Here is a 13,503-nt window from a genome sequence, read left to right as displayed (position 1 = left end):
ACTATGTTTGAGGTTACGTGTACGCAGGTGTCCACTCCATCTAGAGTTGTCTTTGTAACCTATGACCTACTGCTCTGTAGTCTGAAGAATCGCCCCCCCCCCCCATATGTTGCACAATGGGAAAGTTATCTAGAGAAAACCTTGGCCTCCTTGCTGGTTATTCTAATACCACCTTCTCCATACACATACCAGGAACCAACTCTAGGAATTCAAGAGCCTAGGTTATCTGATAAACAGAGAAATAACCATCAAGGTGGGTTCAAAGGCCAATTTCAAACGTTAGAAAGAACTCAAAGTGAACATTTAAAAGGAATAATTCAACGGACACTTAAAATTTTAAAAACGAACATTACAAAAGGTATAAAATTATTACAATTTTGTTACAAACATATACAGTATGAAAAATGTAATAATGTAGTCTAGACACAGGGTTTTAAAATCTCTCCATTCCTGAATATGACAGTAGAAGAGAAAAGGACATAAGTGTTTTAAAATGATCACTAGTATGAGGTTAGATTCAGACGGGTGTTGCGCATCTCGGACGTGAAAAACTGCAATTTTTCACATTCGAGGTGCATCCGTGCTCTGCACTGCGAGACGCGATATCACACATCCCCCATAGACTAGAGTCTAGGGAGGGATGGATGCGTGAAAAAATAGGACATGTCCTATTTTCTCACGGACCCTTCACGCAGTCCGTTGAAACAACGGCTGTGTGAACGGCCACATTGAACTATATAGGTCCGTGTGACGGCTGTTGTTTCAACGGCCGTGACACGGAGGTTTAACATGTTCGGGTGAATAAGGCCTTACTGTGCAGGACGTGGAGTATAAGATACTCACTGTACGGCTTATTCCATTATTCAGCTGACACACAAAAGATAAATCTCATGGAAAACAAAGGCAAGGCCATCTTCTAGACTTTTTCCTGCTTTTCAGTGTTATATTTCTTTGGTGAGTGAAGTGTGGTTGGCGGTGGATTAAGGAAGCATAATACCTGAATGAGCCTGTCTGTCACCTTGTCATGCTCCTCTTGGTGAAGTCTCCTTTCCTGTTCAAGAATAGCCTGTAGTTCACGCAAAGCTGAATTCTTTTCAGGTGACACATGATTGATGAGCTGATTATTAGAGAACAATGACATTAGCGTTACTTATAGATAACACAGCACTGCACAAGCAAAATGATACAAAAACAGCTTTTATATAAAAAAAAGTAAACATCCTGACAGTTACACTATTCAATAGAAAAGCAATTCTTGTACCAGAGCAATTATCCATTCATGCTACATTACCATAGATGTAACTGATCTCGTTGTGAATGTTTATATCAGAATATTATCACTAGTGATAGTATAATTAGGCATCTGCAAAGATGGGATCCTTTAGTAACCAGTTGTACTGATGTTAAGAGGTTTTAAGGCCCTATTACACGGGCCAATGATCGGGCAAGGGAGATGCGCTGCTGACGTGATGAAAATGTATGGGGACGAGCGATCGGAGTAACAATCGCTCGTCCCCATACATAAGCAATCACTGCTCCATGTGAAAGGAGCAAACGAGCAACGACCAACGACTTGTCTCATTGATCAGCGCTCGGTTACACGGCCCACGACGTCGGGCCGTGTAATAGGACGCTTAGATTATTTGGCACTGAGCTGGTATTGAAGCTACCAGACACTACCCATAAACAAGAGCGACATTATTTCTGGAAAAAAAGGACTTTTTTTTTTGTCTAATCCCATACAACACCCTTAAACAGCTGACTTTAAAGTGTTGTCCCACGATAACAATTTATCACCTATCCACAGGGGAAAAGTGTTTGATCACACGAGTACACTGGTCCCGAGTAGAGTTTGAATGGAGTGGTGGTCACGAATGTGGTCTGCCGCTTTATTTATTCTCTATGGAACTGATGGAGATAGCCAAGCGCCTCTTGGCTTCCTCTCCAAACTCTAGCCTCTGGGGCACTATTTTGTAGAAACATTTGAATCTAGATCATTGTGCCCTAATCAGTGCCTCGGCGGCAGCTCTAAATGCTATTGTGCCCTAGTGATATTAGTGATATCCATTAGTATTTAATACTGGGGTAAGAACCAGTCATATTTTTGACGCCTTCTGCTTCCGGCACCGATCCCTGTATAGCTTGCGATGCTGGAGGCAGCCGTAACAGCTGATCGGTGTTGGGTCCTAGTGTTGGATCCCCAGCGATCATATACTGATGACCTATTAGTATTTTCAGTATGAAAAACCGCCCCATGCCCAGACAACCCCTTTAAGGACCAAGCTAATTTAAATAAATATATATTTTATTGTCACATTCCAAGAGCCATAACTTTTTATTTTTACTTCGATGCAGTTGAGTGAGGGCTTGTTTTTTGTGGGACAAGTTCTGATTTTCATTGGCACTATATTTAGGCTACATACATTTTATTAATTAACTTTTATTTTATTGTGCATGAAGATAAAAAAAAAAACAGAAATTCTGCCGTTGTTTTTGCATTTTTATTTTTCACGAAAAATAACATGTTAGCTTTATTCTACGTTTTAGTACTTTTACACAAAAAAAACATATTTTATGGAAAAAAAAATAATTTGTGTGACTTTACACTCCAAGAGCCATAACTTTTTTGTTTATCTATCGATGTAGCTTTATGAGGTATTTTTTAAAGGAAGAGTTGTAGCTTTTATTGGTAGCATTTTGGGGTGCATATAATATATTGACAAGTTTTTATTGGGGGGGGTAAAAGAAATCTGCCATCCTTTTTTTACGCTATGCGCCATGTGGTCTTAATAATGAATTAACTTTACTCAATGAGTCATTATGATTGCAGTAACAAATATGTATTTTTTTATGGTGAATTATTAATATATCTTTTTTTTATAAAAAATGGCTTTATTTGTTTGGCTTTATTTGTTCATTAATTTCATTTGAAAGACTTTTTTTAACTTTATTAAACTTATTTTTCCTTTTTATATAATGTTTTGGAATACTTAATATTTCAAAGCATTATTGCCTGTCAGTAAATCACTGACAGGTAAACTATTGGGCCACGCCTCTGGCTTTGCTTATGGCATACCTGGTGGCCTTTGTTAGGCCACTTCCAAGGATATCCATCATATTGCGTTGTGGGGAACTGATGGGCTGACAGAGGGAGCCATTATTTTTCTGTCAAACATTTTAGATAAAGTACGTTTAATGGCCAGGATCAGAGGCCTATCCAGCTTCTGTGCCCATACGATCACCATGATGTACATGTATGTGCTATAACACATGGCATTCCATAATGTACATCATATTGCGTTAAGAGGTTAACAGACTTTATTCCTTTTAATAGCCAGTGTTGCTCAATACCATGTGTTTTATTTGAAAGTGACTCACAAAGGTTGGGGACCTCTATTCTCGACAATTGCATATAAGAGATGACAGCCATTAATTCCCCAATATATTCCTAAAATAAAATACAGACATCACTTAAATTCATACACTGTTTGTCATGTAAATATTTGGGTATACATGTGTATCTAACAATCCGGTCGTCTTACACAGCTTCTAAAATTAATCAATTTGATCACCAAAAATATGTAAATGCCATTGGCTTTGCCTCCTTAAAACCATATTATAACCCCTCTGTACAATGATTTGGGGAGTTACATAACACCAGAATGGGATTCCATGTTGTGAAGTTTGTGTAAAGAAGTCTGAAAATATGGCACAAAACAAAGCAAGGAAATCTTAAAACACAAATTTGATTCACAATTGGTTCACAAAGGCTATAAATATTCACACTTACTTATTTACATTACTAAAGGAAGCAGGCACTGTCTTGTGTGTATATTTTATCACTTAGGGAAATAATTTCAAATTTGTACATTCTATTTAATAAAATAATGTAAGAATTTCTGTAACGTCCGTGGTCGCTGACCACGAACTCCTTCCATCCGGTCGACGCCTTTCTCTCCAGAGAGGTCTGCACATGCGGCCGTCCTGTTCCACAGTGACCACCAGGGTGCGCTCGCAAGCTCAGTCCAGACAAGGAGCCAGGTCGCAACAGGTGGGAGATTGAGCTGATTGCTCCCAGAGCACCCTGGACTATAAGAAGGGCTTTGCCCCTCCCTGCAATGCCTGAGCCTTGTTTGTCGTTATCCTAGTATGTCTATGCAAATGGTCTCCTAAGTGTTTTCCAGTTCCCAGTGTTCCGCGTTCCTGCTACCTGTATCCTGTGGTATCCTGGTCAAGTGCCGTGTCGAGCTGAAGTCGTGCTGTGCTGTGTACCACGCCTGTCCTGCTACACCACACCTGGCGCCTGCCTGCTGCCTAATCCCAGCCGAGCCTGTCTTGCTACTGTCTGAGCCACCACAAGTACACTATACGAACTATAGATTGTTTCCTGTGTCCTATTGGCCAGCTGCCATACCGTCAAGGCGATACGGCCCAGTGGGTTCACATACCCAACGTGACAATTTCAGTGACCCTTGTTATGTACATCTTCTGACCAACTTGAAACGTAAATTTAAGACATATTTAATAGTCTTATCCAAGCAACAGCAATAATAGTGAAACACTTAGCTGGAATCATTATGTAGAAAATAATTTGCACTGCTTCTAATGACCCATAACACCCTGCTGGAGAGAATTAACTTTCCATTGATTATGCTTCCTCTACAAGAACTTAAACTATTGTTAAACATTCCAGCAGATTAAAGGGTTATTCCTATTTTAGACATTTATAGAATAGCCACAGGATGGCCACTTCTGGGACTTATACTTATCCCCAGGACGCTGGTCCCCTGACTCCGTCCAGGGAGGCGGCCGCTACCTGCCGTACTCGGACTGAGAAACAGTGGAGCGGTGGATTGGATTACAGAAAACAAGCTCAGCTCACTGTAAGGCCTCATTTACACGAGCGTGATTTTCGTGCGTGCGACGCGCATGCTTTTCACGCGTTTAGTACGCACCTATGTAAGTCTATGGGGCAGTGCAGCCAGTCCGTGAGTTTTGCACAGTGTGAGTGCGTTGCGTAAAACTCACGACATGTCCTATATTCGTGCGTTGTTCGCGCATCACGCACCCATTGAAGTCAATGGGTGCGTGAAAACCACGCATGTCACACGGAAGCACTTCCGTGCGAACAGCGTGATTCGCACAACAGCTGTGAAACTCTGAATGTAAACAGAAAAGCACCGCGTGCTTTTCTGTTTACAAACATCGAAAACGGAGTGTCATAATGATGGCGGCTGCGCGAAAATCACGGAGCTGCGCATCATACGCTGATGACACACGGAGCTGTTAAGTGCCTTTTGCGCACGCAAAATGCCGCATTTTTTGCGTGCGCAAAACGCACACGCTCGTGTAAATCCGGCCTTATACGCGGCTTCCCTAACTCCAAGAGAAGTGAATGGGTATTATGGACACAGCGAGCTAGGCTGATTCTGAGACTTATGAGTTACAAAAAAAAGCACAGCACAGCAAGCTCAACCGTTTCCGTTATTCTGGCCACCTATCTACTGATTCTCAGCTTGGGTGTGGCAACCAACGGAAAATCCTGTGGATATGCCATAAATGTCTAAAATGGGAATACCCCTTTTAAGTGTAGCCAAAGTTAAACAAACTTCTGACATGTCATAGTGACATGTCAGAAGTTTTGATTGATGGGGGTCCGAGCACTGAGACCCCCATCAATCGCTAAAACAAAGCAACTGAAGCGCTCGTGTGAGAGCTCAGCCGCATCGTTTCTGTTCGTATTTTTCTGGAAATCAATGTATCAGAGGACGGGCTCATAGACTTTCTATTGAGTCCGTCCTCCGATACATTTATTTCCGGAAAAAGCCAAACAGAAACAAAGCGGCTGAGCGCTCACACGAGCGCTTCAGCTGCTTAGTTTTAGCGATTGGTGGGGGTCTCAGTGCTCGGACCCCCACCAATCAAAACTTCTGACATGTCACTATGACATGTCAGAAGTTTGTTAAACGTTTAGCTACACTTTAAGGGGTTAACATACCTGAATTCTCTTGGGTCTGGCTACCTACTATAAATATAGAAGTAACCCAAATGATTCTGTTAGTTAGTTCATTAGTCTGCTAGATTATAATTTTGGATAAATTTAAATTGGCTTTACTCAGTAGTTCCAATCCTCACCAAAAACTTCACAGCAGTTTTACCCTGGCCAGAAGTTTTTAAACACTAGCAGGTATATTAAAGAGAAACTGTCATGGGGAGCATCCTGTAGCATCCACGATGGCCGCAGCCATGGATCTCTGAGCGCTGGACGCCAGTGCTCATTTCCGGTCCATTTGCTGTGTCCCGTAGGGTTTGCGTGCACACTCGTGCCCGGCCTTAAAGGGCCAGCTCGCGCTCATGAAAAATAATCATCAATTAACCCATGATCACCCTGAACTATAAAAAGGGCTCTGCCCCTTCACTCATTGCTTGAGTGTTGTTGTGTTTACCCATGTTAGTCTTGCAAATGGTCCCTTAGTGTTACCCTGTTCCCGTGCTACCGTTGTTCCTGTGCCTTAGAAAGTTGGAGTCGTGTTGTGCAATAAGTCATGCCTGCTGTGTTACACCACGCCTGGTGTCTGCTGCCAAGGTCCCATTTGAGCCTAGCCATTACTACTGGCTGAACCAGGAACCCTTGTGCTTGGACTATAAAGACATTGACTTGGTATATGGTTTGGCCAGCTGCTATCCCGCTATGGTCCACAAACCCACAGATCGTGACACATCCTATGCGATGTGCAGCAGCATGTTGTAGAGTAGCAGGAGGTGCTGAACTTATTGATATATAGTTTTGTTGCAAAACATTCAGTATAACTTAGAATTTATTGATTTACATCCTATCTCACGGTGGGTTTATGAGTCTCGGAAGCAAAGAGCTTGTTGTAAGTGGAGGACTTTCCAATCAATAATTAATTGGAAAAAAAATAGGAACTCTTTTCATCTATATTTTATTTTAATAATTAAAACCAGATAGTAAAACAAATAGTCTTTTTTCTAATCTATTTTGATTTTCTGAATGCAGATTTTTCATTCTATTTTCTGTACATGATTATGGCTACGGCCACTTTTCTTGAGCAGCTCCTCTGTTCTGTTAACAGCACTCGGCGATATTCTTTACAGTAGCCACATGGAACACAGTAACCTACACTCATTGGGGGGAATTTATTAAGTCTGGCGTTTTTGTCTAAAAAGCGCTGTACTAAGATGCACCTAATTTATTAAGTCGACGCCAGCAAAATCTAGATTTCGGCTATAATTTAAGCCAATTTATGGCGGAAATTATATTAAATTGGTTGTACTTCAGATGGTCCCACTCCTGCTAAACCTCTCTCAGTTTTTGGCAAAAGGTTGTGAGCAGTGTAAATCGATTATTTTTTTTGGCCACAAATTGCGACTTTTATGGCATATGCAACTTTTCGACACCAGTTTGATTGATAAACTATGACTTTTTGACTAAGACATTGATAAACATTGACTTCTATGGAAGAGTTTTCTAGGCATGCTCTGTGACCTGTACGGTGGTCATTGTTTAGGCAGAGGGATGAGATTAGCTGGGACCATTAGGCTGGGTTCACACATGGCGGAATTTCACTTAAATTCCGCTGCGGACACTCCGCAGCGTTAATCCGCAGCGGAGCCGTTTCTGCATTGACTTCCACTTCTATTTAGAAGTGTTCGTTTAGACGAGGCGTAACATTCCGCTGCGGAGCATAGGCTGCGGAGCGGAATTTGGTGTCCGCAGCATGCTCTGTCTGTTGCGGAGCAGTGGCGGACTCATGGCGGAATTTCTCCATTGACTTCAATGGAGATTCTAAGTTCCGCAATGAAGTCCGCAGCTGTCATGCACATGTTATGTGTGCTGCGGATGCGTCTTGCTTTTTTGCCATGACATTTCTTCATTCTGGCTGGACCTATGTATTTCTAGGTCTACAGCCAGACTGAGGAAGTCAATGGGGCTCCCGTAATGACGGGAGCGTTGCTAGGAGACGACTGTAAATAGTCACTGTCCAGGGTGCTGAAAGAGTTAAGCGATCGGCAGTAACTGTTTCTGCACCCGGGACAGTGACTACCGATCCCAATATACAGCAACCTGTAAAAAAATATAAGTTCATACTTACCGAGAACTCCCTGCTTCTGTCTCCAGTCCGGCCTCCCAGGATGACGTTTCAGTCTAAGTGACGGCTGCAGCCAATCACAGGCCAAGCACAGGCTGCAGCGGTCACATGGACTGGCGCGTCATCCAGGGAGGTCGGGCTGGATGCCGAAAGAGGGACGCGTCACCAAGACAACGGCCGGTAAGTATGAAAGTCGTTTACTTTCACTAGGGAAAGTGCTGTCCCTTCTCTCTATCCTGCACTGATAATAGAGAGAAGGGAAGCACTTTTCCCGCAGTCCGCAGCAGCTAGTCCGCATCAATTTTCTGCACATTTTGTGCAGATCCGCAGCCGTAATCCGCAACCCGGATTAGGTGCGGCATTGATGCGGACAGTTGCGGAGGAAATCCGCCACGTGTGGTCATGCCCTTACCTATTGTCAGTGCTGCGTTCTGTGTTATCTGCCTCCAGCTTTCTGATAGAGGTATTACATTTCATCGTAATCCTGCCTGTGATGATAATGAGATGACTGCTGAGAAGTGATCTCTACAGAACAGGAAGTGTCAGTCTATTGTAAGGCTCTGTGGCCAGAATGAAAACTGCAAGATTTCAGGATTATTTATCCCTGACTTAAAAACAACAAAAAGTGGTTAAATCTAGTTGGAATTGGTTACACAACATTGCTGACCTCTAGACTGAAACCGCCCTTGTCTCCTGGCCTGCAGTTTTTACTGTCTCCATCTGCTTTTCGATGTGACTCATGATTAACATGGAGACGGTGGGTATCTTCTTCATGATCATGATGGAGTTGCCATTCCATTTGTTCCCTCAGCTTGGGCTGCTAAGTGCATGGCAGTATATAAACACAAAATAAAAAAAAGACCAAAGTGGGGGAGTAAAGAAAAACAAAATAAACAAACATATACACAACAAAATGGGTAAAAAGGAGAATGACTTAAAACACTACAAAACAAAGAAAAGCGTGAATAGGAAAACTAACTTAAAAATGGTGGTGTAAGAGAGTGATGAAAACAAAACCAAAAAGAGGATAAGCAAAATGATGGGTTGAAATATCTGCAAAGTAAAAGAGAAAAACGGGGAAAAAAAGAATGCAAACACTGGTTATGAGACGCGCATGCAATGAGAGATGCATGTGTCATACCAACAGCAAGCGTGCAAGCAAAGAAAGCATCAGCAAACCAAGTTTCTTCCCCAATTTAAAGCCAAATGGCTACTGTGCAGACTGCGGTGCAATCTCTTCATGCATTAAAATAGAACTAGTTTACTGGCTTGTCATAATCCAAATACAAAGAATATTAGTTGATAGTAAACAGGTATTGGATAAAGCTTGATAACTAACTGTCCTTACAAAATTTTCACAAATTAGGTTGTATGTTTACTTTTGAACATAATTTCAGTTTGTACACAGATAAAATCTACATAAAAAACTGGGTACATTTACTAAACACCTTGAGGCAGATTTACTATTCAAATTGAGCCAGTATATGTTGTGCGCCACATTTATTAACCGTTTTAGACACTTTTTTTCAGCACGTTTGGCAAGGGGGTGTGGCTTAGTAAGAAAAAGGTGTGTTCTAGCATAAAAGGGTGTGGCTTAAAATGTTAAATATTGTGCGCCAAAATTCTGATGCAAAAAACTGACATAAACGAAGTCTACTAATAGATGGTATAAGGAAAAGTGTCTAGCATGTTTAGCTAGATGCACCAGATTTATCATACAGCATGCACTTTTTTGATAAATTTGGTGCATTTTCTGACTGCCTTGTCCAAGTTTACACACTCTAAAACTTAGACAGTATTAGTAAATCTGCACCGATGATCTGAGTTACAGCCTGTATTATTGTTCACAGCGGCAATTACAATTCTAACAGCTTAAAGGGGTTTTCCCACTAAGAACATTTATAGGTGATAGGTGATAAATGTATGATCGCTTGAGGCCCCACCACTTGGACCACCACCAATCACTATAAAAAGTCATTCCGGCCTACAGTTCCTCCTCACTGCATGATTGCAAAGAGGATTTTGAATGAGGCGGTGGCAGAGCATGTGCCCTGCCACTCCTTTCAATGTTTATGGGGCTCACTGAAAAAGCCGAGAGCCAAAATTGCTCCGAAATTCTAGCGCAACAAACTGACACAAACTACGTCAACCAAGCGATGGTATAAGGAAGAGAAAAGTGTCTCAATGTATGAGCAGATATTACGTTAATGATTTGGATTCTGGGAAGTGTCATCTTCACACCAGGTACTGCACTGTAGGAACAACAAACTATCCCACTGCATTCTAGGGGATCAGTTGAGCTGCTAGGGATGTATCTGTTGACAAGATTGTTGACTGTCCCCAACCAGCAAATTATAAAGCTACTCTGGGCAATATTACAAGCTGTAAATCAGGACCAATAAAACTGTGTTCAAAGGTAAACGTGAAATTTAAGATTTTAATCTTCGAACACTATTAAGCTGGGAAAAAAAAACTGTGTATGTGTGTTAATGGCAAAAAGCAGAAGATAATGCGCATACACTACTTACCTGAAAGTCAGCTATCAGATCCTTTCCAAGATTTCCAATAGGAGAATCTCGAGATGCTGAAGTCAAGTTGGACAAGAAACTAGACGACTCAGTGAGATGTGGCATTGGGGAGAGATCTTCTACACGCTCTTTTAGACCATCATCTGAGTTCTCAATCATGTCTAGAAAACTATTCAATTCTTTCCTAAACACTTTCATTTTATTATTAATACTGTTTAAAACATCTGAACCAGTAGCATCTACTTTTTCTTGACAACCCTTTAGCACCTCCTCCACAGATCCACCTGTCTTCTGCAACTTGGCATCATAGATTAGGCTCTCTGTGTCTGAAATAAGGCAGTCTACATTTTTCCCCAGTCGATCGGCCTCCCGCTTTATGTTCATAAAATATTGTGCATCTTCCTGCTTTTTAGCTAGTTCCATACAACACACGTCACCAACTTCTGATGGTTTTGCACTTTCAAAGCCAGAGGTTTTTTCATAGGCATCTTCGGAATCACTCTCCCCGCCAATAGGTCCTTCCCTCTTTGGTTGAACAGGATGTCCATCTTCACTGTCACTTTCTTTTTTCCCTGCATCACTTTCTGCATCACTGTCCCGTGGACTTGCTGTTCGCATTCCCAGGTGTGAAACAAGATCATAACGTTGTACATTTGACAGTAAAACCCTATTTTCGTATTGAAGTTTCATGACCTTAGCACTTAGATCACTTATCTGGATTCTAGCAGACTTTAGCTCCTCCTGTATAGAACCATTGCATTTGGAGGAATTGTCATCAATCCAGACAAGGTCCTGAACTGGTCCAAACTTAAATCTATTTAGCTCTGTTGTAAGTTCTTTATTGTGATCCTCTATCTCTGAAATGGATCTCCTCAGGAGCTCTGCTTCCTCCTCCACAAATTGGAGATGGCGCCGTAGCTCTGTGGCAGAATCCATGGAATCACCATATGGTGAGGTAGGAATGCTTGAAACATACTCCCTGCTTAGAAATTCTTTTTCATACTGACACCTGAGGTCTTCCATTTCTGCTTTAATGCCCCTATTTTCCACCTCCAGCTCAACTATTTTTCTGCCAAGAATATTTGCTTCCTCTTCCACCAACTTTAGACGCAGTTTTAATTCGGCTTCTCTTGTGCTGGGTGGACCTCCACTTTCCCCTGTTGGGAGAGGACTTTCAACATCCCCATAAATGGACTTGTACTTCTCTAGTTCTTGCTCTAGTTCATCTTTCTCTTTTCCAAGTTTTGCCATTTTCTTTCTCATCAATGTTGCTTCTTCCTTTGCAAACTGTAGTTGGCACTTTAAATCAGCGCTGTCCTCCTGCATATTAGGAAATATACATATATGTTAATTTACTGCTATTTTGAATACAGGTCATGCCATTTTAAATAAACCATAAGCAAAATTTAGCAGTAGCATTAATTCTTACATTTCAAGGGATTGGTCCCACCATTAAATATAATATTCATTGTATAGATTAGAAAACAAATGAACAATGTTTGCCATTTACATGCTGTTAAAAAAAAAGTTCCAGTTATATTTACTTACATAGCATGGTGCCAATTGGTATGTCATAAATGTCAGATAGATGCGGGTCCCACCTCTGTGACCCACACCTATCTCTAGAACGGGGCCCACTAACGCGGTTCTAGCTTTTGGTGCTAATGCTGTCTCCCTGGCTACTTCCTGACTTTATGGTCGGGAGTTACGGAAACAGCGTAACTCGCTGAGCTACGCTGTTTCCGTAAACCCCATAGAACTGAATGGTAATTACAAGAACAGCGCAGCTCGCATGCTAAGCTGCTTCTGTAACTGCAATTCACTAGTATAGGAGTTCCGAAAACGGCGTAGCTCAGCGAGCTACGCTGTTTCCGAAACTCCCGACCATGTCCCTTCCATAAAGTCAGGACGTGGCCAGGAGACAGCGTTAGCACCAAAAGCTAGAAAGCGGTTTAGGGGGCCCTGTTCTAGAGATAGGTGCGGGTCCTAGAGATGGAACCCGCATATATTTGACATTTATGACATATCCTGAACCCCTTTAACTACCAGGATCGGTGAGGGTCACAGAGATTGGACCCCCCACCGATCAGAAAGTAATGGCATATCCTAGTAATATGCCATCATTGTCTGTGATTGGAATAACGTTTTAATTCAAAGTATTTTTATTTCTGAACTGCTCAGAGGGGGATTTATGGGTACTAGGAAATCCTCCCTTAATCTGCCAACGTTCCGCATACATGAAAGTAGTGACCAGGACCGTATACAGGTAATCTTTAATGGACATTTAAAATTTGGTGAAGCTTTAAAAAACAAAAAGACAAAAAAAAAAAACAATTATAGATACTGAAAACATTTGAAAAAGCCAAAATCCAGATACCTGACTGGATGACTTCTTATCTTTGTGCATCTCTCGGCTTCCTCTTCGTTTAAGTGTGCTCTGAAAACAAGATGAAGCCTCTGATTATTCAGGAATATGCTAGGTAGCAGAGTTATTCATTAAACCTATGTACTACATAACAGAAATAAAGTGCTAAGTTCCATTAAGCTACTGTATCCACTTGGTTGGCAAAGAAAACGAAAAAAATAAAATGATTTTAAAAAATCATACGCACTCGTTTTATGTACTGTACCTAAAATATGCTACTACATAGACAAACCTAGTTTACCTATAGAGAAATGCCTGTGTTACAATGCAGCATACCTTCAACTGACATCTGCACTGAGAAATACCATACGTAATATTTCGACTGCATGTAAGTTCCCTTGACAAAAGTATAGAAATATTGTCACATTGTATGAGTATAAGGTGCGCTGTGTTTTTCTTCATGGTCACTGGATAGGTATGCAGTAAAATATATTAAATT

The 13,503-nt window shown here is 41.4% G+C and overlaps 1 protein-coding gene across 1 annotated transcript in view; it reads right to left on the bottom strand.

Moving 5' to 3' along the window:
- MTCL1 (microtubule crosslinking factor 1) overlaps window positions 1–13,503 on the bottom strand; it is a 158,453-nt gene that overhangs the window by 60,392 nt on the left and 84,558 nt on the right. The window contains exons 4-7 of the mRNA XM_075826415.1: window positions 13,017–13,076; window positions 10,640–11,959; window positions 8,779–8,928; window positions 998–1,117 (exon numbers count right to left, since the gene is read on the bottom strand). Coding sequence (XP_075682530.1) covers window positions 998–1,117; window positions 8,779–8,928; window positions 10,640–11,959; window positions 13,017–13,076 — 1,650 coding nt within the window. The remainder of the gene's footprint in view (window positions 1–997; window positions 1,118–8,778; window positions 8,929–10,639; window positions 11,960–13,016; window positions 13,077–13,503) is intronic.

The sequence above is a fragment of the Rhinoderma darwinii genome, chromosome 5 (assembly GCF_050947455.1).
Source record: "Rhinoderma darwinii isolate aRhiDar2 chromosome 5, aRhiDar2.hap1, whole genome shotgun sequence".
NCBI lineage: Eukaryota > Metazoa > Chordata > Amphibia > Anura > Rhinodermatidae > Rhinoderma > Rhinoderma darwinii.
The sequence above is the reverse complement of the archived record's forward strand: the minus strand, read 5'-3'. Positions and strand labels throughout refer to the sequence as shown.